We start from the raw sequence: 25,675 nt of genomic DNA on the forward strand, positions 1-25,675 counted from the left end.
GTCACCAATGATGTGTATATAACATACCATGGCAACACAAATACATATCTATCAGGCAAAGAATATTTCATCCACCCATAACATAAAATACAAAACAGAAAAAATGCATAAAACAAAAATAGAAAATAAATTTCTCTCATGCAAAATATGAGTGGATCATTGTTGTCTCCACACGCTTTAATATATTTATTATATATAGATCCGTTTTACTACATGGCCCGTCTTTTGGCAACGTCTCAACGTATAACGACATAGGTGGCCCAACAATATATGAATATTAACAAGCCTCATCCTCTAAAAAAGGGTGTAGGGTCGGGAACTAAGAATACCCTTGTCAAGGCCCCCCATAGCAAATGCTTGGGAGGCACATCATTTTGTAATTTAAGGCCCTGTTCAGACAGTTTTTTGACACGTTCTTTGCTGAGGAAACCGCGGCAAAAAATGGTAGATATTGCCTCCTATTTTTGTCAATTGGAGGTGGAGGCGTTTTTTTCCCCGCGAGCAGAAAATAACGCTCGCGGGAAAAAGAAGCGACGTGCCCTATCTTAAGGCGTTTTCCACCTCAAAAAGCTTGAAATCAATGGGAGACGGAAAAAACGCTGACGTGTTTTATGTCAAAAACGCTTTTCCCTTTACCTGTTGAAGAAATAGGTAAAAACCCGAAGAAAATCACGACAAAAAACGCGTCAAAAAAACGAGCTGGTTTTTCCAAGCAGAATTTTCTGCCTGCAAAAAAACTCTGTGTGAACATACCCTATAGTTACTTTATTTCCTGGTGTGTTGGTTCCCCCCCCCCCTCTTTTATTATTACAGTTGGTACTTACCTGCTAGGTCAGGTTGAGGTCAGCGGTACAGAATGTACGAGCAGGTTCTGGAACTTTCCACCTTGCGCTCGTGAAGCCTGCGCTTTTTCCTGATTGGCTGTTGAGTAGCAATGGCGGGAAGATTTCTCCTTTAAATTCAGGTGTTCGTCTGTATTCTGGGCCACTTGTAGAAGATTCAGGACAAGCCCCCCCTGCCCCTTTTAATAAAGGGTTTCTCTTGTCGCGATGTTTGCTAGTGGGGTTTAGTCTCCCAGCTAATGATGGGGGGACTTAGTACAATCATTTTATGATGATTGATTAAAGAATTGTCAATAATTTTATGGTTATGTGGTATTTATTTATTCTTTGGTAACCCTTAATAAACATGGCGGCCTATATTTTCCAATTGTAAAGTTGTCTTGTGTTATTTATTCATTTTGCTGTTTTTCTATGTTGGGGTTTGTGTTACCATGTATAGACCAGATTCCTCAATGGACACGCACTAGAATACGATACTGTACTAACACACTGTCACACCACTCAGCAGTACCCCAGTATTAGTCAATGTACCCCCATGTGCTGCCGCTCCCCGCCTATCCTCGCTGCCCGCTTCCTTCTTCACATAGGACAATCGTGGCATTAAATGCTTACGTCACTATGGACAAAATGGCCATTGCAATCTTTGGTCATGTCATGTGGATAAACAACAGGAAAGATTTCCTCAGTGGGGTCTCTTACTGGTTTGGGGTTCCCTGTCCTGAAAAAAATTGGGAACCACTGATTTATGGCATATACTATCAATATTATTTGAAGACTCCTATAATAATACTCATGTGTTTTGTGTATATAATGGAGTCAGCTCTTCTGTATTACGACTGTTTACACTACCGATCGAGAGGGGGGTCGGGGTTCCCAATAAAGTCAATTGAATCCATCAGTAAGGGTTTGAAAATGAATCCAGCACAGCTGAAATGGTTATACATAATTATAAATGGAAGTCATAACACTAGTGTGAACTGAGCCCAAAAATGATTTATTGTGATTTTTAGATAGAGTTAGATAGTCATCTATATAATACACATGAGATAGATATAGAGATAGGTAGGAGATCGATACATATGACATAGATTGATTGTTAGATAGATATGAGATAGATAGATAGATAGATAGATAGATAGATAGATACTGTATATAGATAGATAGATACTGTATATAGATAGATAGATAGATAGATAGATAGATAGATAGATAGATAGATATGAGATAGATAGATAGATGGATAGATAGATATGAGATAGATAGATAGATAGATAGATAGATAGATAGATAGATAGATAGATAGATAGATAGATAGATAGATAGATATGAGATAGATAGATAGATGGATAGATAGATATGAGATAGATAGGATAGATATGAGATAGATAGATATTAGATAGATAGATAAATATTAGATATGAGATGATAGATCTATAGATAGATAGATACATATGACATAGATTGATTGTTAAAAAGATATGAGAGAGATAGATAGATAGATAGATAGATAGATAGATAGATAGATAGATAGATAGATAGATAGATAGATGGGTGAATGCTTTCCTCTGACACTGGGCACTTCCTCCAGGTGGCACACACGTCTTGTAGAAGGCAGGGCTGGCTGGGTGGTGCTGAAAGGACAGCGCCCGGAAGGTAACAGAACAATCCAGGCAGCACATACTGACAGCCAGTCCCCGCTCCATGTGCAGTCCTCCTTCTATTGTTCCTTACCTAGCAGATCCTGCACATAGAGCAGAAGGAAGTCGCAGCCATGCAGCCACACATCCTGATCATTATGTCCTATCACACCTAGGACTGTACAATGCTGCAGTCCTCTTCCCCAGCATGGTCACCCCCCGATCACATACCCAGCAGACCCCTGGATGCAGCAATCAGAAGGGGCTTCTGTCAGACACTTGTGGGACACACCATTAGCCTGTCCTCATCACTTCCGGGTGTGTGTAGCTTTCTGCTGCAGAATACCCCACCCCACCCCCACTCTTGCTTCCCGCCCTGCTTCTTAATTCTGCTAAGTTGAGGAGCAGGCTGTGCACTTGTGAGCGGAGGACGATCCCGGCACATTCTTCAGCTGAGGATCCAGTGGACTCAGCATGGTGTGAGGAGAAGTCTTTTCTTTTGTCTGCTCCTAACCTGCAGTGCCTTCTCCTCCCACCTCATCTCAGTCCTCCCCCTGCAGACTCTTTTTTCCCCCCGTTTTTTAATCTTTATTTGCCTGAAATAACTGGCCCATCCCTAGGGGGTTTAGGATGGCTGACAGGAGGCAACAAGGTGGCCGGCAGAATGAAGGGGAGGAGGTACCAGCCTTCTTCAAGAACATGGGATCTGGAAGTCCCAAACCTAGGCAGAAATTCTGCGGTATGTTCTGCCCGGTGGAAGGTTCTTCTGAGAACAAGACCATTAATTTTGGCTCTCTATCTGCTTGTCGAGGCTTTGGCAGAGTCATTGACCAACAGAAGGACGTGACACCCTCAGACATAGCGAGGAAGATTGAGATCAAGTGTTCTTCTGGCAAGGAAGCTCTTCAATACCTCAATGACAAGGTGGGTGATGTCTCATGCCAATACACCGGAGCAGGAGGGGGTGATACAGGGGCAGAGGCATTAACCCTTCTCATGCTGCAGCCATGAGAGTGGGAGCCTCCTTCCCTATGTCTTTAAAGTTGATTGATTGACCTGGTGTCAATGCCCTTTGTGTGTCTCATGCCCATTCTCTGCCCATTCTGCCCACCTATAAGGCCACCAGTACTACTGAGTTGTCTTCAATGAGTCCCTATTGTAATGCTGTAATCCCTATGGCTTGTATTCTGCACAGACTCCAGTGGGATAGATAATGCTGAACATGTGGACTCCACCCTATAGGTGAAGACAGATTTACTGCAGATCTGCTGGTGGCAACAAATGCCAAAGTCAATGCCACTATATATTCACCAGGACCTATGTTATTAACATCAAACCCATAGTATGTAAGATCTATCTATCTATCTATCTATCTATCTCCTATATATATTTCACAGTTTCTAACACCACCTTGACTGGGCATCATAGATATCTTTCGTTATCCTGATCATACTGGTATATGAATAGAATGCCAGAGCTGCAGTATAGACTGTCACAGACAGAACTGTAGAAGAAAATGGGTGTGTTGGAAAGTATGTAACTCTGGAAGATGGGCAGTCTATTGGCTGCCATTAGTGATTATTTCCCATGGATGAACTGAATATTTAAATACCTCAAGCAGGAGAACATCTGAAGAAATGTTTCCTAGGAGTAGATGGGAGCGGTTTAGTGGATGACTTGCACTTTTACTGTGCTGAATATTAAAGGGGGTTTCCACTTATACACTATTCTAATTGACACGCTGTAGATCAGTGATTGTTGGGGGTCCCACCATGAGAGCACACACCCATTTCTGTGAATGTAGCTGTAAGGGCACCGATCCACCGAGGAAGGGAACCAGGAATTCATCATTTTCATAATTGGCGAGGGCCTGAGAAGGGTGAACCCCCATCAATCACAGTCTTATTGACATGCTACAAAAAGTGGAAACCCACATGGACATTCCACGTGGGAAACTGTTGAAGGGTTTTCCAGGAAAACACCTTAGTGGCCTATACTTAGGACTTGCCATCAATGTGTAAATGGCAGGAGTCCAACCCCAGGGACCACCACTGATCAGCAGAACAAGAGGCCACGGAGCCACATCTCTTGCTGGAGTTGATCATATGGTACTGCATGGTATTGCCTGATTGCGAATTCCTGAAAACCCATTAAAATGGCTACGTACAGCGAGGTCAACGGTACATGAAAGGTTCACGATTATGTTTATACAGGGAGAAGTTAAAGAGAACGCTTAAAGGGCTTGTTTAGTTTAGAGAACTCCTTTTCATATACCCTATTAGAGAATCTTGACTGATAGGGGGTGGTCGTCTGTTCAGGAACCTCATATATTAGTCAGAGCGGACAGCAGCTACAAAGATCATCTGTGTAATGCTTAATTTCCCCTCTGGGGGCACAGCAGAGAAATTGAACACTTGCTACCAGGTACCCTCCGCAGGATATAGGTAGGGTTGCCACCAGGGCAGTAAACCACCAGCCCAGCTGGAATTTACACTGGGAGATTGCTGCGGTTAAGGTAAAAGAGCGCCACATTCAGCAGTCAGACATGGGCACACCACCTGCCTGCTAAGCCCCAAAAGTCAAGAGCGGAGGATGATGATTATTGTCTGTCTGTGTCTCCAAGACCTAAGGGGCAAATCCTTGTGATCAGCTTATTGTCAGAGCGAGACCCGCATCTATATTGAGAACAAGGGTCACCTGACTCGCGGTTTGCCTAGTGGGGCGGCCACTGATTTTGTAACTCCTATAAAATTGAATGGAGAGAGCCGCGCACATGTGCAGTGCCCTCTCCACTAGTCCCTGTCTGGAATCTGCAGCCGGTGGCCACCTATTTAGGCACAGCAGGGGTCGGGTTACCCCAGTTCTTGATGTGCGTGCCCTTCCCAGACCTGGGACCCAAATCTATCAGACATTTATGAAATATCCTGCGGATATATCCATCACGTGCGGGTGCTAGGTTCTGCTCTTAGATGGATATATCCATCACTCCGATCTCGTGGGTACTGCCACTGTACCCATGAGCAGTGGTGTCATTAGCACCGGGCATCTGGGGCCCAAGTCCCGGATTTTTGGCCTGGTGCCCAGATCCCCAGGCGACTGCCAAATTCAATTGTATCTGCGCCCTCAGGATACAGATATAATTGAATACTATGGCGGAACAGGAAGCTATCAGCTCCCTGCTCTGCGATTCACTAGGTTACAGGTCATGTTAGGCCTGCAGCCTATAAGACGCTGGGACATGATCCCTAAGTAGACTGGCACAATGACATCACAGCATCACGCCAGCCTATGCGAGGGTCCCGTCTCGCCGTCTGAGACTCTGCTGCTCCATTTATCGTGGGAATTGGCCTAGGTGAGTATAAGGTTTTTTTTATTTGTTTGGGGCACTATCTACAAGTGGGTGTGTGTGTGGCACTATCTACAAGGGCGTGTGTGTGTGGAATTATCTACAAGGGAAGATGCATCGCTATCTACAACGGGGGGTGTGGCACTACCTACATGCGGGTGTGTGGCACTATCTACAAGGGGGCGTCTGGCACTATCTACAAGGGGGCGTGTGTCGCACTATCTAAAGGGGGGTGCAGAACTATGCTAAGTGTGTGTGTGTGGCACTATCTATAGCGGGGCGTGGCGCTGTCTACAAGGGGATTGGCATTATCTACAGGGGTATGTGTGGCAGTCCCTGGGAGACTGCTAAATGCAATTGTATCTGTGTCCTCAGGATGCAGCTATAATTGAATACTATGGCGGAACAGGAAGCTATCCGCTCCCTGCTCTGCCATTCACTAGGCTACAGGCCATGTTAGACCTGCAGCCTATAAGACGCTGGGACAGGATCCCTGCGCAGACTGGCGCGATGACATCACTTTATCACGCCGGCCTATGCAAGGGTCCCGCCTCGGCGTCTCATAGGCTGCAGGACTGAGGAGGCTATGAGATTCTGCAGCTGCATTTGTCATGGGATTGGGGCTAGGTGAGAAAAAAGTTTTTTTTATTTGTTTGAGGGCACTGTCTACAAGAGTGGGGTTCAGCACTATCTACAAGGGGGCGTCGTTGGCACTATCTACAAGGGGGGATGTGTCGGACTATTTAAAATGGTGGTGCAGCACAATATACAAGGGGGGTGTGGCACTATTTATATGGGGTGTGGCACTATTTACAAGGGGGTTCGCGCTATATACAGGGGTTGTGTGTTGCAGTATCTACAGGGGGTGTTGTGGCACTATCTACAAAGGGCGGTGTAGCACTAAGTAAAAGGGGGGTGCGATACTATCTACAAGGGGAGTGTGTGGTATTATCTACAGGGGGACTATGTGGCACTATCTACAGGGAGACTGTGTGTGGCACTGTCTACAGGGGAACTGTTTGTGGCATCATACAGGAGGAGGTGACATTATACACAGAGGGCACTGTATTGGGCACTCTCTACAGGTGTCTTTGATTAGAGCCCACGACATAACTTTTCTTGGGGCCTCAGAAATGCCAAATTTGCCCCTGAGAGTAAGTACGGGGATACTTACTGCTGAGCCCTGTATATAAGCCTATCATGTATGATACTGTCTGCGGGGGACATGTATCTAAGCCTGTCACGTATGAAACTGACTGCTGGGACCTTGTATCTAAGCCTATCATGTAGGAACTGACTGCTGCGACCCTGTATCTAAGCTTATCATGCATGATACTGAATACTGGGGCCCTGTATCTAACCCTACTATGTGGGATACTGACTGCTGGGGCCTTGTATCTAAGCCTATCATGTAGGAACTGACTGCTGCGACCCTGTAGCTAAGCCTATCTTGTGTGATACTGACTGAAAGAAAACCGCAAAAAACAATGGCAGAATTGCTGTTCTTTTTTACATTCCCTTCCAAAAAAAATTCTATAAGAGCTAATTCATAAATTATATGTACCCAATAATGGTGCCATTAAAAAAATACAACTTGTCTCGCAAAGAAAAAAAGCCCTCATACAGCTACAATAAAGGAAAACGTATAAAGTTATAGCTCTTGGAATGTTAGGATGAAAAATATGGAAAAAAAATGGTTTGGTCGTTAAGGGGTTAAATAAGTTCTCCAGACTGGTTGCTACGGATTCCCTGCCTGACAACCCCAATATAAAAGGTTGTAGGTGTTAAACAGCGTAACCATAGCAACAAAGCTGTATCAAATAAACCTGGATATGAGAACAGCATCTTGACCATAGTCACCCCTGTATCATTCTTCCCCTTTGTAAGAATAATTGTCAGACAAAAACCTCCTTGCTGACATGGCTGGTGGAAACATAGTCCACGAGATCTGTGATCGCCAGATATTTACCTTGACCACACATATATGGGTTCTCTGGATTATTTGAAAAAAATATGAAATAGCTAAGAAGAGTAAAAAGTGTATTTGTATCTTTGTTCAGACCAAATAATTTAGTCAAAAATACAATCTTCCTCTAAATGAGTTTTTTGGGACTATGATATTGTCATCCTATTCGTAGGAAAGGTCATCGATATTAGATCATTAGGGGTCCAACTCCTGACACCCCCTACTGATCAGTTTACTAAAGGTATTTCATCAGAGAGCCACGTCCTCTTCATTGTTTACCAGGAACAGTGCCATACATTTAGTAGTGGTTGTGCCTGGTACTTCCAGTGAATGGGATGAGCTCCTTCATAGGATGGGCCATCAGTTTTATAGTTCTGTAAAACCCTTTTAAGTCATCTTGTCCTAGTCCAGCTGTAGAAGAAACATCTGTTCCAAAAATCTGCATGAGACGGACCTTCAATGGTAAGAGGTGCAGAGACATCCTAGGGGTTTTAGATCGTATTGAGCGAGGTCTATGAATGGGTACTTGACCTTATCTTTCTGACCCTCTGAGATGGTCTTTTAAGACTGAGTTCACACAGAGTTTTTTGCAGGAGGAAAATTCAGCCTCAAAATTCCGTTTGAGATTTCGATCTGCCTGTACGCGGTTTGCTGCGATTTTCGCTGCGTTTTTCGCTCGCGCCCATTGAGTGCTACGGGCAAAAACGCAGCAAAATACGCTTTCTCTGCCTCCCATTGATGTCAATGGGAGGTCAGAGGTGTAAACGCCCGAAGACAGGGCATGTCGCTTCTTTTTACCGCAAGCGTTTCTTACCACGGTTTCCGCATCAAAAAACGTGTAAAAAAACTGTGTGAACAGGGCCTTAGAGTCCATGTTTTGACTTTGTTGGATAATATATGCAGACAATTCAGTTAAACTTCTGAAGGCCTTGATTACCCTCACCTTGTGGTGTTACACAGGGAATGTACGTGTATCACCTATAATTTTTTCTTACCAATTAAAACCAGATAGTAAAACTTATTCTTTTTTTGAATCAGTTTGTTTTTATTTTTTGAGTGTAGATTTTTCTTAATTTTATTTTCTGTACATGATTATGGGGGCAGCCATCTTTCCTTGGCTGTTCTTAACAGCATTTAGAGCTATGCTTTACAGCAGCCACATGAACTTTAGGAACCTGCGAACAGGAGGGGACCCATTGACTTATATGGTAGAATTTTGTAGGCAAGCTCAGTGACCTGTGCATAGGTCATTATGCAGGGAGGGGGAAGAGCGGAGCTGTGTCCATCACCTATAGTCAATAGTGGATCCTGTGTTATCTATATATAGGTGTTACCTGTCATTGTAATCCTGACTGTGATAATAATAAGATGACTGCTTAGAAGTGATCTCTACAGAACAGGAAGGGTCAGTCTATTATAAATGGTGGATCCTGTGTCATCTATATATGGAGTTGTTACCTGTCATTGTAATCCTGTCTGTGATGATAATAAAATGACTTCTGAGAAGTGATCTCTACAGAACAGGAAGAGTCAGTCTATTGTGAGGCTCAGTGGCCAGATTAAAAACTGCTAATTTTTAGGATTATTTTTTAATATAGATAATGACATAGCAAATGTAAAATAAATATGTTTGACATAAAAACTTGATTTAAACAATAGGTAATTTTCAGATGACACAATCCCTTTTAGTCTCTAGTGAATCTTTTCATGTCTGGAGCCCCCTTAAGACTTTGGCTAGAAATTGGCACTAGGGAAAGGTCGTAAAACTGCAGTCATAGGTAGACCACAGTTTATATCAGAACATACTGGTTTAAACTGGATCTCATCTGGGGCCTTATGGAGCTTAGCTTTGCCACCTAAGAAAAGATTAAATATGTAGGAAAATATTGTAGGTATAGTTACTTATTTATCGAACTGGACAATACATTAACCCCTTAACGCTCAGCAACGTACTATTCCGTCGTGCTGACCGTCCCGTTCGCGCTCAGCGGCGGAACAGTACGTCGCGGGAGTAACGGCCATTTCAGCCATCTTCCCGACAAATACAGGAGCTGTGACAGCTGCTGACTTGTACAGCGGTTGCCGCAGCTCCTATAGCTGATTAACCCCTTAAAAGCCGCGTTCAATAGAGATCGCAGCTTTTTAGGGGTTAAGCTACCATCGCCGGCCTGCTACACGATAGCGGCCGGCGATGGTGACTATGGCAACCGGACACCTAACAATGGGTCCGGCTATGCCATCGACGGAAGCCTAGTGGGTCCTGACAAAGTCAGGACCCACTATGCTTGCTATCAGTGAGTAGCTGACAGCTCTAATACACTGCACTACGCATGTAGTGCAGTGTATTAGAATAGCGATCAGGGCCTCCTGCCCTCAAGTACCCTAGTGGGACAAAGTAATAAAGTAAAAAAAAGATGTGTAAAAATAAGAAAATAAAAGTATTAAAAGTAATAAAAGTAAAAACCCCCCTTTTTCCCTTATCAGTCTAATATATGGGCCCCTCAAAGCAACTTCAGAACTGAACTAGAACCTAAAAAAATAAGTAAATTAGTCAATACTTCGCTTCTTACATTATACTGATAATGAGCCGTGCCCACCCCGAGATGACCCCAGTTTTGACCGTTTGTATAAACGGAGACCCCTATTAGACCGTTTCAGTGCCCGGTTTTCCCAGCATTCACCCCCGAGAAGTGTATTTCTATTGATGAGTCCTTGGTATATTTTAAAGGGAGGGTTCAATTCCGCCAGTACCTGCCGGGTAAGAGGGCAAGGTATGGCGTGAAGATGTATAAGCTGTGCGAGAGCGCATCAGGGTATACCTACAGGTTTAGGATATATGAAGGGAAGGACACCAGTATTCAGCCCCCAGAATGTCCCCGTCCCCCCCTTAGTGGGAGTTAATGCAAAAATTGTGTGGGATTTGGTGCACCCACTGCTGGACCAGGGTTACCACCTCTACCTGGATAATTTTTATACCAGCGTCCCACTCTTCAACTGCCTCGCTTCCAGAAGTCCTGCGGCATGCGGCACTGCTGGAAGAAATCTGAGAGGCCTCCCTAAGACTCTGCAGGGCAAACAAGAAGGGGTGAGAGCAGGGCACAATCTAGCAGCAACATATTGTGTGTCACGTACAAGACAAGATAGATGTCACACCAGTACCCATGTACCTGTAGGAGGTAGCAGTACAGAGACCCCCAAACCAGACTGCATCCTGGGCTACAACAGGTACATGGGAGGGGTGGACTTGTCAGATCAAGTCCTGAAGCCCTACAGCGCCATGCGGTGTGGTATAAGAAGCTGGCCGTGCACATCATACCGATGGCATTGAACAATGTGTACGTGCTACGTCGATGTGCAGGCCAGATGGGAACTTTCCTGGAATTTCAAGAGGTGGTTATCAAGAAACTAATTTTTAGGGACCAAGAAGGGGGGGGCACCCAGTACTTCTGGAAGCGGGGCCACACTCATCGTTCCAGGGAAACACTTTCCAGGAGAAGTTCCCCAAACTAGCAAGAAGGGCAAAAGTCAAAAGAGGTGCAAAGTCTGCTATAAGAGAGGGATAAGGAAGGACACAATATATCAATGTGACACGTGTCCCGAAAAACCAGAGCTCTGTATAAAAAAAATGTATCATACATCCCTTGATTTTTAATCCACCCCAGTTTTACTTACCCTGATGTACTCCGAACAGCTTATGCCCCCTCGTCTTTCCCTTCTGAGCCCTGCTGTGTGTCCAGGCAGCTGATAACAGTCACATTGAGGGTATTGCCATACCCGTGAGAACCCACATTACAGTTTATGGGGTGTATGTTTCCGGTAAAAATGCTCACTACACCTCTAGATGAATGCCTTGTAGTTTTTAAAATGGGGTCACTTCTTGGGGGTTTCAGCTGTACTGGTACCTCAGGGGCTTCTGCATTCATGAGACCAGAAAATCCCCGGTAGGTCAAATGGTGGTCCTTTCCTTCTGAGCCCTCCCATGGGCCCAAACGGCAGTTTATCACCACAAATGGGGTATTGCCGCACTCAGAACAAATTGGGCAACAGAATGGGGTACTTTATTTATTGTGAAAATAAGAAATTTTCAGCCAAAATTACATATTATTGAAAAAAATTAATTTTGTTTTCATTCCCAGCCCAATTCAAATAAGTTCTGTGAAGAAACTATGGGGTCTAAATGGTCACATTATCCATAAATGAATTCCTTGAGGGGTGTAGTTTCCAAAATGGGGTCACTTCTGAAGGGTTTTCATTGCTTTGATACCTCTGGGGCTCTGCAAATGCGACACGGCACCCGAAAACCAAACCAGCAAAATCTGCACTCCAAAGAACACATAGCACTCCTTCCCTTCTGAGGCCTCCCATGGGCCGAAACGGCAGTTTATCGCCACAAATGGGGTATTGCCGCACTAAGGACAAATTGGGCAACAAAATGGGGTATTTTGTTCCCTGTGAAAATAAGAAATTTTGATCACAAATGACATCTTATTGGAAAAAATTTCATTTTTTTAATTTCACAGCCCAATTCAAATAGGTGCTGTGAAAAAAACTGTGCGGTCAAAATGATAAGGGCATGACCACACGTGGCGGAATTTCACTTAAATTCCGCTGCGGACACTCCGCAGCGTTAATCCGCAGCGGAGCCGTTTGTCCATTGACTTACACTTTAATTTAGCAGTGTTCGTTTAGACGAGGCGTAAAATTCCGCTGCGGAGCATAGGCTGCGGAGCGGAATTTGGTGTCCGCAGCATGCTCTGTCTGTTGCGGAGCAGTGGCGGACTCATGGCGGAATTTCTCCATTGACTTCAATGGAGATTCAAAGTTCCGCAATGAAGTCCGCAGCTGTCATGCACATGTCATGTGTGCTGCGGATGCGTCTTGCTTTTTTGCCATGACATTTCTTCATTCTGGCTGGACCTATGTATTTCTAGGTCTACAGCCAGACTGAGGAAGTCAATGGGGCTCCCGTAATGACGGGAGCGTTGCTAGGAGACGTCAGTAAATAGTCACTGTCCAGGGTGCTGAAAGAGTTAAGCGATCGGCAGTAACTGTTTCTGCACCCGGGACAGTGACTACCGATCCCAATATACATGTATCTGTAAAAAAAAATGAAGTTCGTACTTACCGAGAACTCCCTGCTTCTGTCTCCAGTCCGGCCTCCCAGGATGACGTTTGAGTCTAAGTGACGGCTGCAGCCAATCACAGGCCAAGCACAGGCTGCAGCGGTCACATGGACTGGCGCGTCATCCAGGGAGGTCGGGCTGGATGCCGAAAGAGGGACGCGTCACCAAGACAACGGCCGGTAAGTATGAAATTCGTTCACTTTCACTAGGGAAAGTGCTGTCCCTTCTCTCTATCCTGCACTGATAGGGAGAAGGGAAGCACTTTTCCCGCAGTCCGCAGCAGCTAGTCCGCATCAATTTTCTGCACATTTTGTGCAGATCCGCAGCCGTAATCCGCAGCCCGGATTAGGTGCGGCATTGATGCGGACAGTTGCGGAGGAAATCCGCCACGTGTGATTATGCCCTAACAACAACAACAACAACCATAAATAAATTCCTTGAGGGGTGTAGTTTCCAAAATGGGGTCACTTCTGGTGGGTTTCCATTGCTATGATACCTCTGGGGCTCTGCAAATGCGACATGGCACCCGAAAACCAATCCAGCAAAATCTGGATTCCAACAAACACATAGCGCTCCTTTCCCTCTGAGCCATCCCATGGGCCCAAACGGCAGTTTATCTCCACAAATGGGGTATTGCTGCACTCAGGAGAAATTGGGCAACAAAATGGGGTATTTTGTTCCCTGTGAAAATAAGAAATTTGGATCACAAATGACATCTTATTGGAGAAAATGTCATTTTTTTAATTTCACAGCCCAATTCAAATAGGTGCTGTGAAAAAACTGTGCGGTCAAAATGATAACAACCATAAATGAATTCCTTGAGGGGTGTAGTTTCCAAAATGGGTTCACTTTTGGGGGATTCCTACTGTTTTGATACCTCAACACCTCTCCAAACCTGGCATGCTGCCTAAAATATATCCTAATAAAAAAAGAGGCCTCAAAATGCACTAGGTGCTTCTTTGCTTCTAGGGCTTGTGATTTAGTCCACGAGAACACTAGAGCCCGATGTGGGACATTTCTAAAAACTGCAGAATCTGGACAATACATATTTAGTAGTGTTTCTCTGGTAAAACCTTCTGTGTTACAGAAAAAAATTGAATAAAATTGAAATTCAGCAAGAAAAATGAAATTTGCAAATTTCACCTCCACTTTGCTTTACTTCCTGTGAAATGCCTGAAGGGTTAAAAAAAACTTTCTAAATGCTGTTTTGAATACTTTGAGGGGTCTAGTTTTTAAAATGGGGTTTTTTATGGGGGTTTCTAATACATAGGCCCCTCAAAGCCACTTCAGAACTGATCAGGTACCTTAAAAAAAAAAGTATTTTGAAATTTTCTTACAAATATGAGAAATTGCTGTTTATGTTCTAAGCCTTGTAACGTCCAAGAAAAATAAAATAATGTTCAAAAAACAATGCCAATCTAAAGTACACATATGGGAAATGTGAACTAGTAACTATTTTGGGTGGTGTAACCGTCTGTTTTACAAGCAGATGCATCTAAATTCTGAAAAATGCTATTTTTTCAAAATTTTCTCTAAATTTTGCAATTTTTCACCAATAAACACTGAATATATCGACCAAATTTTACCACGAACATGAAGCCCAATGTGTCACGAGAAAACATTCTCAGAATCGCTTGGATAGGTTTAAGCATTCCGACATTATTACCACATAAAGTGAAATATGTCAGATTTGAAAAATGGGCTGTGAGCCTTAAGGCCCAAACAAGGCTGCGTCCTTAAGGTGTTAAAGGAATTTCACCAGTAAATAAGTGCACATTACACACAGTGACCCCCCCCCCAGGACTCTTGTAAGGGAGGGTCGCAAGGGAGTGGACGATATGCGGAAAATACAGTTCCCCTATTGGCAGATAAGAATCCCATGACTATGTACATGACATCTGTAAAGCTAAGGTGCCCTTTATGAGACCATGTGATCCCATTCTATGTTCTAACCAGAGGCATAGGTTGAAGCCTCTGGGCCCCAATGCAAAATTTGTAACAGGGCCTCCCAGCAGGGTTGCTAGCCGTCCGTAACTTCCTGGACAGTCCGTAAAAATAGGAAGCTTTCTAAATGAGAAGCTTTATTCCATTGACCTTAAAAAAAAGTTGATGTGTCCAAAGTTGGAAGAGCTTGTATATTTGGAAATGTCATTATCATCATTTTAGAGGTCGCAGTACATGTTGCTAATATGTTCGTATCAATATTCTAGGCCATAGACATAAATAAATTTAATTAAAATAAATGGTCATCTTTTTAAGAGAAATTATATGAAACATGAATAGGAGTAAAGAGGAAGAGTATACGGGGATCATTTATAATGACGGCGGCAGTAGACTCCAGTTTTAGTGGTAAATCTATTAGCAAACTGCTGAAATCATATATATGATATATGACGTATGTAGATTATGTCATGTTCCCTCCCATATAGCTAGTAGTATGTTCCACATGATGTCATTCCCGTACATTACGGCTATCAGTTCACATAGATAAGCATGCTGGGAAATGGGATGTAAATGAGATATAATAGATCATATCGGCTGACATAATCCTATTTGTCAGTTTCTGGTATTCACTGGTCTCTGGATATTGTCTCACACTGTAATTTGGATAATGGGTATATAGATCAATACTGTATGAGGGAATTGCATATACAACAAATTCCCAATATACTTTAATCCTGGAAACGGCTCCATCTCTGAGCTATCTGATACCTCTCCAACCATCAGAAGACACAAACGGGGGAGATTTATCTTTCATTTGTGCAAAGGTAAAGTGGAGCAGTAGCCCATCGCAACCAATGACATTCCATCTCTCATAAAAGCAGCGCCCTGATTGGTTGTTATGGGTAACTGCTCCGGTAATCTTCCCCATGTTTTATGGCAGCTTGTGTCTGTGGCACTAAATGCAGAATACAGGCTGGTGCAAATGACACCATATTCTGCAAACAGGATATTTGATTTTCCCAATGCTGCCCCGCTCTATTATAAAGTGCGGTTCTCGGAGATGGATTTACCTGTAGACAATGATTGTCAACTTACTCATTTTCATATACCCGAGTTATGAATTCTGTGTTCATAGAGGGGGTGTCTGCTGTTCAGGATCCTCATTTCTTGGCCAGAGTGGAGAGCAATTACAAAAAATGTCTCTCGCTCTGGAGGACCTGTCCTGGATTACACAGACCATTGATATTTTGTGTAATGCTCAATTTCCCATGTGGTGGCGCTGCAGAGATAGTGAACACTTACTGCCAGGATTCCCTACAGATTACAGCTGATCGCTAAGCCTAGCAGGGGGACCGTTTATGATCACCTTATTGGCAAGGGACCCTTCTAAAAAATAGTGCTTGTCCAAAGCGGAGAACGCCTTTAAGCCCTAACCGACATTTGACATAACTGTACGGCATCGGGGGAAGCTGTATAATGCGGGCTCATGGGCTAAACCCGTTGCAAATTCAGTGGATATCAGTTGTATCTTACAGCCGACACTTCACTCTAGGTCCAGGATCGGTGATAACTTCGATCCCGGCCGTTTTACCACTTATATCCCGCAGACAATAGTGAACGCGGCATCTAAACCGTTAGAAAGAGGGGGTCACTCCATCACCCTCCCCCTACTCGATGGTTGTCACGGCAGCCTGGGGTAATAGGAGCTGGTAAAGATTTCAATACTCTGCAATACATAGGTGTTGTAAATTATCGTACCAGCAATCCAACGATCGCTTGTTCAAGTCCCCTCGGCGGCCTAAAAAAGGAAAACAACTGTTAAATAAAGTTTTTAGTAACGTACATAAAAATAAAAATATTAAAAGTTCAAAAAAGCGCGCTCCGATTCCGGAAGTTTAACCCATTAAATGCCGCTGTCAATAGCGACAACGACATCTAATGTGTTTGACAGAGGGAGGGAGCTCCCTCTGTCACCCCATCGGCGCCCCCGCAAAGAAATCGCGGGTCGCCGTCGGGTTTCCATGGCAGCTGGGGGTCTAACAAAGACCCCCAGGTCTGCCTTCAGCATATGCCTGTTCTGCGATGCCGGAGGCATGACCTAATAGATTGCCTGTCAGTTTTACTAAGTATACCAAAGCATTATATATGCGATCAGCAGATCGCATAGTGAAGTCCCCTGGTGGGACTAAAAAAAAAAAATGTAAATCAGTTAAATAAAGTTAGTGAAAAAAAAATATAATAATTTACAGTCAAAATCAAATAAAACTACTTTTTTTTGCCCAAAAAGTGGTTTTATTTAGTAAAAGTGGCAAAACAAATCACACATACACATATATGGTATCCCCGCGATCGTAACAACTTGAACAATAAAATGAACACATTAATTAAACCGCCGGATGAACGGCGTCCAAAAAAAAAACGCAAAAAACAACGGCAAAATTTTCTCTTTTCCCCCATTCCCCCCATAAAAAATTAAATAAAAGTTAATCTATAAGTCCTATGTACCCCAAAATAGTACTAATGAAAACTACACATTGGCCCGCAAAAATCAAGCCCACGTACGGCCACATCGACGGAAAAATAAAAAAATGACGTCTCTTGGAATGCGGCGATGCAAAAACAAGTAATTTTTTTCTAAAAGGCTTTTTATTGTGCAAACGTAGGAAAACATATAAAACCTTTACATATTTGGTATCCCCTTAATCGTGCCGACCCATAGAATAAAGTTAACATGTTATTTACGCTGCATAGTAAACGGCGTAAATTTATAACGTGAAAATCGATGCTGGAATTTCTGCTTATTTTCAATTCTCTCCTAAAATAAAGTTAATAAAAGTTACTCACTATATTATAAGCATCTAAAAATGGTGCAATTACAAAATACAACTCGTCCCGCAAAAAACAAGCCCTTATACGGCTATGTCGACGGAATAAAAAAAAAGTTACGACTCTTGGAATGCGACCGTGAAAAAACAAAAAATAATCCTTGGTCATTAACGCGCAAAATGGCCTGGTCATTAAGGGGTTAACCTGCAGGATAAACGCTGTAAAGAAAACAAAACAAAAAAGATGCCGTAAAAATAAAACCCAAAAAACAAAGGAGGAATGACTGTTTTTTTTCCCATTCAACCCCACAATGATTTTTCCGTTTCCCAGTACATTATATGGCACATTAGATGGCACCAATAAAAACCACAGAAAAATAAACCTCGTACAGCTATGTCGACTGAAAAACAGAAAAAGTGATGTCTCTTGGAAGGCGGGGAGGAAAAACGAAAATGAAAAAGAGCTGCGGAAGCGAGGGGTTAAAGGGGTATTCCATCATTGAATGTTATGGCATATGAATAGGATATGCCTTAACATTCTGATTGGTGTAAAGCCGACCTCTAGGGTCCCCACCGATCCTGAGAATGAAGGGGCTTTTTTACAGTTTTCCCCTGCACAGCGGTGCTCCCGACTACCCCTGTGCAGGGAACTGCGGAGAGCTTCATTCACTTTCTGTGGTGGGAAAATCCCTTTAGGGTATGTTCACACAGGGCGGATACAATGTGTAAAAGCACAAAGCGTATACACCCTGGACCCTACAGGCAATTCCAGATAAAAAAATGCTCCAAATTGTAGTGCAGTTTTTCGGATGGAATGTCCGCTGTGGAAAACAGCAGGTAAAAAAAAGCCTATACTTACCCATAGTCACGGCGATGCGTCCCTCTGACCTCCTGCAGCCCGGCTGCCTGGGATGACATTTCATCCAATCTGACTGCTGCAGCCGGTGATTGGAGAGATCTCGGTAAGTATAACTTTTCTTTTCTGAGTTGCGACTTTTGTGGCGGAACCACAAAAAACGCTTTTGAACGTTTTTGCGGCGTATCTTTTACGCAACGTATGAATGAGATTTGTTTAAATCTCATCCACTCTGCTGCTACTGTATGACGCCATTTCTAAGAGCTTTCACCCAGCAGATGCCAAAAGTGGAGCTTCCTAGTAGCGCCATCATGCTATAGGGATTGCCCGGGAACAATCAGTTTTTACAGTCACTACTGTCAGCCAACATGAGTACATTGATGGGTAATGAGTAGAGTTTGCCTGTGCCACTCTATGCCTTGATAGCACCTTTGCACACTCTCTCAACCACCTTCATCAGAAATCTTATGGGATTATTATACATTTTGTATCATTTTCTCCAGAAAACTGGCATAAATTATAGCAGAAGTCTACGCAAGCCACTAGCCGGCGTAGATTTCACTATGTGGGGCGTAGCAAGGTAGAGGTCCGTTCTGGGTACCGTATCTTGCCCCCCCCACAGATTGGACTAACCCCCTCTAATAGACTACCACCCATCAGATAGTAAAAAATGAAGTATACTCACCTCATCGCTCCTCTGCTACCCTCCGGGTCTCCTCAGGCTTTTACTACCGCCCGCAGCTGATAAGGCCCTAACGCTGCTCGGCAATTTTGTCGCACGGCCAGCGGAAAGATTTCAATAGTGCCTTGCATTCTGCCACTCCATTCAAGATCTATGGGACTGCTGGAAACAGCCGAGCACAGCAGTCGTGGATCAGGATCCCGTTACTAGTGATCGGTGGAGGTCCCGGCGATTATAAATTTATGAATATATAATAAACATAATATATTGGGGTGCACGGCCAGCACACAGATTCAACAGATTGATAAAGAGGTGTTGACTCTTAAAAAAATTCTGTCGCATCTTACTCCAGCTGAACAGATAGCTTAGACTGGCGTATGAAATGCCAGTCTTCATAAATCTGCCCCGGTATGTTTATGTTTCAGTGTCCTGATGGGTCTAGTAATAGCGTTTGACTGTAGACTGCCATTACGTGTGCATTCAATTCTAAATGATTCACCAAATATGGCACCAGCAAAGCATGCCCACACCATAACACCGCCTCTCCATGCTTTATGGTGGGAACCGCACATCCATGCATCTCAGATGATACGGAGGCTGGAACAAAGAATTGCACATTTGGATTCCTTGCAAGAATTCTACCATGAAGACCTGATTCAGGCACATATTTATATATAAATATATGTATGATCGCTGGGACCTCTACCGATCACTAGAATGGGGGTCCAGCTCCTTCTCATGCACGCGGCTGTTTCTGGCAGTCTCATTGAGTTTCAATGGGGTGGCAGCGCACCAACTACAGCACTATTCAAACTCCTGGTTTTGTGGATTTGGTCCCCCTGTTCTAGTGATTGGTGGAAGTCCCAGCAGGGAATCCCCCAACAATTATCTATCACTATCCTGTGGATAGGTGATAAATGTGCACGAAGGGAAAACCCCTCTAATGCCGATGAGTTGATGGTTATGGTGGGTCTCATGTGGCCCTATGTGGTACGCCATTTTTTCTTGTTGTAGTAGTCGGTGAGGGGACTTGGGACCACGCTTTCTAGTAATCTGTGGGAACCCTAGCAATCATACATTTATCACCTATCAACAGGAAAGGCGATAAATGGATATGGTGGAAAGAAAAACCTTTAACCCCGTGCCGCCGCCGCCATATTTTGTTTTTGTCATTTTCATTTTTTTCTCCCCATCTTTCAGAAGCCAGAACTTTTTTTTTTTTTTTCCATTGATAAAACTGTATGAAGGCTTGTTTTTTGCAGAACGAGTTGTAGTTTTTCACGGCACCATTTGTTGTACCATATAATGTACTGGGAAACGGAAACAAGAATTCTGTGGTGGAAAGGGGAAAAAAACTGATTCCTCCATTGTTTTTTGGGTTTCATTTTTATGGCGTTCACTGTGTAGTGAAAACGACATGTTAACTTTATTCTGCGGATAATACGATTACGGCGATACCAAATTTATATTTTTTTTTATGTTTTACTACTTTTACAAGGAAAAATTAATTGTTATAAATAAAATTTGGTTTTGTGTCGCCAAGTCATAACTTGTTTATTTTCCCGTCGATTGAGCTGTATGACGACTTTTGCATGTCAAGCTGTAGATTTTTTTGTTACCATTTTGGGCCATATAATACTTTTCGAACACTTTTTATTCCATTTTTTTTCGTGGGAGACAAGGTGACCAAAAAACATAAATTCTGGCATTTTTTTTTATTTTTTTTTACGGTGCTCACCATGCGGGTTAAAGAAGCTCCGTCACCACATTATAAGTGCCCTATCTTGTACATAATATGATCGGCGCTGTAATGTAGATTACAGCAGTGTTTTTTATTTAGAAAAACAATCATTTTTGATGGAGTTATGACCTATTTTAGCTTTATGCTAATGAGTTTCTTAAAGGACAACTGGGCGTGTTTTACTTTTTGACCAAGTGGCGTTGTGGAGAGAAGTGTATGACGCTGACCAATCAGTGACCAGTCCGCGTCATACACTTCTCTCCATCATTTACACAGCACATAGTGAGCTAGCTAGATCACTATGTGCAGCCACATACACACACATTAACGTTACTCAGGTGTCCTGACAGTGAATAGAGATCCAGCCAGGATGGGATGTCTATTCACAATCCTGAAACTTCGGTAACGTTTGTGTGAGATTTACAGCAAGGCAAGCGTAATCTCGCAAGATTACGCTGTAAACTGTCATTTAGAACGAGATTACGCTTGCCTTGCTGTAAATCTCACACAAACGATACCGAAGTGTCAGGATTGTGAATAGTCATCACGTACTGGCTGGTAGTGATGTCTCAGGACACTTGAGTAACGTTAGTGTGTGTGTGTATGTGTCTGCACATAGTGATCTACAGGGTGGGCCATTTATATGGATACACCTAAATAAAATGGGAATGGTTGGTGATATTAACTTCCTGTTTGTGGCACATTAGTATATGGGAGGGGGGAAACTTTTCAAGCTGGGTGTTGACCATGGCGGCCATTTTGAAGTCGGCCATTTTGTATTCAACTTTCGTTTTTTCAATGGGAAGAGGGTCATGTGACACATCAAACTTATCGAGAATTTCACAAGAAAACCAATGTTGTGCTTGGTTTTAACGTTACTTTATTCTTTCATGAGTTATTTACAAGTTTCTGACCACTTATAAAATGTGTTCAAAGTGCTGCCCATTGTGTTGGATTGTCAATGCAACCCTCTTCTCCCACTCTTCACACACTGATAGCAACAACGCAGAAGAAATGCCTCCCGATCTGACCCCCTTAGACTCTTATCTTTGGGGTCATCTGAAGGCAATTGTATATGCTGTGAAGATACGAGATGTGCAGCAACTGAAACTATGGATACTGGAAGCCTGTGCTAGCATTTCTTCTGCGGTGTTGCTATCAGTGTGTGAAGAGTGGGAGAAGAGGGTTGCATTGACAATCCAACACAATGGGCAGCACTTTGAACACATTTTATAAGTGGTCAGAAACTTGTAAATAACTCATGAAAGAATAAAGTAACGTTAAAACCAAGCACACCATTGTTTTTCTTGTGAAATTCTCGATAAGTTTGATGTGTCACATGACCCTCTTCCTATTGAAAAAACTAAAGTTGGATACAAAATGTCCAACTTCAAAATGGCCGCCATGGTCAACACCCAGCTTGAAAAGTTTCCCCCCTCCCATATACTAATGTGCCACAAACAGGAAGTTAATATCACCAACCATTCCCATTTTATTTAGGTGTATCCATATAAATGGCCCACCCTGTAGTAAGATCACTATGTGCAGAGTAAATGGATGGAGAGAAGTGTATGACGCTGACTGGTCACTGATTGGTCAGCGTCATACACTCCCCTGTACAACGCCCACTTGGTCAAAAAGTAAAACACGCCCAGTTGTCTATTAAGAAAGTCATTAGCATAAATATAAAACAGGTCATAACTCCATCAAAAATGATCGTTTTTCTAAATAAAAAACACTGCAGTAATCTACATTACATTACAGCGCCGATCACATTATGTACAAGATAGGCCACTTATAATGTGGTGACAGAGCCTCTTTAAATAATGTTATACTGACGCAGAGATACCAATTATGTTTCTTTCTTTTTTGTACATTACTTTTGGAGAAAATGGGAAAGTTCTTTTTAACTTTTAATATATATAAATATATATATACTAGTCCTTGTCAATGATTTAGAATATCATCAAAAAGTTAATTTATTTCAGTAATTCAATTCAAAAAGTGAAACTCCTATATTCTATAGACTCATTACACACAGAGGGATCTATTTCCAGTATTTTTTCTTCTAATGTTGATTATGGTAACAGTTAATGAAAACCCCAAATTTAGTGTCTCAGAAAATTAGAATATTATATAAGCCCATTTTCAAAAATGATTTTTAATACCAAAATGTTGTCCTACTGAAAAGTATGTCCAGTACATGCATGCAATACTTGGTTGGGGCTCCTTTTGCATGATTTATGGCATCAATGCGGCGTGGCATGGAGGCGATCAGCCTGTGGCACTGCTGAGGTGTTATCAATGCGGCGTGGCATGGAGGTGATCAGCCTGTGACACTGCTGAGGTGTTATCAATGTGGCGTGGCATGGAGGCGATCAGCCTGTGGCACTGCTGAGGTGTTATCAATGCGGCGTGGCATGGAGGTGATCAGCCTGTGACACTGCTGAGGTGTTATCAATGCGGCGTGGCATGGAGGCGATCAGCCTGTGGCACTGCTGAGGTGTTATCAATGCAGCGTGGCATGGGGGCGATCAGCCTGTGGCACTGCTGAGGTGTTATCAATGCGGCATGGCATGGGGGCGATCAGCCTGTGGCACTTCTGAGGTGTTATCAATGCGGCATGGCATGGGGGCGATCAGCCTGTGGCACTGCTGAGGTGTTATCAATCCGGCGTGGCATGGAGGCGATCAGCCTGTGGCACTGCTGAGGTGTTATGGAAGCCCAGGTTGCTTTGATAGCGGCCTTCAGCTCATCTGCATTGTTGGGTCTGGTGTCTCTCATCTTCCTCTTGACAATACCCCATAGATTCTCTATGTGGTTTATGTCAGTCCAAAGTCAGTGCAGCCATCCACCAGGAAATTTTCGAACACTTCATGCTTCCCTCTGCTGACAAGCTTTATGGAGATGAATTTCATTTTCCAGCAGGACTTGGCACCTGCCCACACTGCCAAAAGTACCAATATCTGGTTTAAAGAGGCTCTGTCACCACATTATAAGTGCCGTATCTCCTACATACCGACATTGGCGCTATAATGTAGGTGACAGTTATGCTTTTTATTTTAAAAAAGATCTATTTTTACCACTTTATTAGCGATTTTAGATTTATGCTAATGAGTTGCTTAATGCCCAAGAGGGCGTATTTTTACTTTAGACCAACTGGGTGTTGTACAGGGGAGTGTATGACGCTGACCAATCAGTGACCAATCAGCGTCATACACTTCTCTCCATTCATTTAGGCAGCGCATAGGGATCCTTTTAGATCCTTATGTGCTGTCTTATACTAACACATTAACAATACTGAAGTGTTTAGACAGTGAATAGACATTCCACAGGATGTCTATTCACAATCTCTGCACTTCGTTACTCTGTCTGTGGTAGTTACAGCAGAGGAAACGTGATCTCGCGAGATCTCACTGTAAATGACAGGTTACAACGAGATCACGCTTCCTCTGCTGTAACTACCATAGAAACAGTAACGAAGAGCAAAGATTGTGAATAGACATCCCGTGGAATGTCTATTCACTGTCTAAACACTTCAGTATTGTTAATGTGTTCGTATAAGACAGCACATAAGGATCTAGAAGTATCCCTATGTGCTGAGTAAATGAATGGAGAGGAGTGCATGAGGCTGATTGGTCACTGATTGGTCAGCGTCATACACTCCCCTGTACAACACCCAGTTGGTCTAAAGTAAAAATACGCCCACTTGGTCTAAAGTAAAAATACGCCCACTTGGTCTAAAGTAAAAATACGCCCACTTGGTCTAAAGTAAAAATACCCCCACTTGGGCATTAAGCAACTCATTAGCATAAATCTAAAATCGCTAATAAAGTGAAAACAGATCGTTTTTTTTAAATAAAAAGCACTGCTGTCACCTACATTACAGCGCCGATCTCCTTATATAGGAGATAGGGCACTTATAATGTGGTGACAGAGCCTCTTTAATAACCACAGTATCACTCTGCTAGATTGGCCATCAAACTCGCCTGACCTAAACCCTTCAAATTTTTAACAGGTTCCCTGTTTTTCGGATGAAGACATGCGGGGGGGGGGGGGGGGGGGGGGTTCACAGTGTTTTGCAGTGTATCGCGCCATTGACAGTGGTTCTAATAATAAATGAAACAATTATGATATTCCAAATACCCCCTACGTTAAAGTGGTCTGTAATTAAAGAATTTCCCTGTCCAGAATGTTTTAGTGTGGATTGCCACACTATTTATATAATTACATAAGCGTACAGACCTACCACACATTATATTAAACTCACCCATTACATATAGGCCTATTTGCGCACATTCAATATCCTAAGCGTGCTCAGCCCATTTAGTTAGGCTGTGCACATGAGAAGGGTGGAGGATATTGCGGCGTGTGCAGTAAGCCACGACCACTCTCTCGGCTACTGCACAGATACGGCGCCAGGAGCTAGCTCAGTACATATATACAGCACCAGAACAAAACTCAGTACATATATACTTCACCAGTACCAAGCTCAATACAAATATACAGCACCAGAACCAAGCTCAGTACATGATTACAACACCAGAACCAAGCTCAGTACATATATACAATACCAGAATAAAGCTTAGTACATATATACAGCACCAGAACAAAGCTCAGTACATATATACAGCACCAGAACCGAGCTCAGTACATATATACAGCACCAGAACAAAGCTCAGTACATATATACAGCACTAGAACCGAGCTCAG

At 43.1% G+C, this 25,675-nt stretch overlaps 1 protein-coding gene across 1 annotated transcript in view; it reads left to right on the top strand.

Annotated features, from left to right (window-relative positions):
* Nucleotides 1-2,516: 2,516 nt before the first annotated feature.
* The window catches only part of LOC142750062 (dihydropyrimidinase-related protein 2), a 97,478-nt gene continuing 74,319 nt past the window's right edge, over nucleotides 2,517-25,675 (top strand). Inside the window, exon 1 of the mRNA XM_075858837.1 lies at nucleotides 2,517-3,403. Coding sequence (XP_075714952.1) covers nucleotides 3,110-3,403 — 294 coding nt within the window. The 5' untranslated portion in view covers nucleotides 2,517-3,109. The remainder of the gene's footprint in view (nucleotides 3,404-25,675) is intronic.

This window comes from Rhinoderma darwinii, chromosome 3 (genome assembly GCF_050947455.1).
Source record: "Rhinoderma darwinii isolate aRhiDar2 chromosome 3, aRhiDar2.hap1, whole genome shotgun sequence".
Classification (NCBI taxonomy): domain Eukaryota; kingdom Metazoa; phylum Chordata; class Amphibia; order Anura; family Rhinodermatidae; genus Rhinoderma; species Rhinoderma darwinii.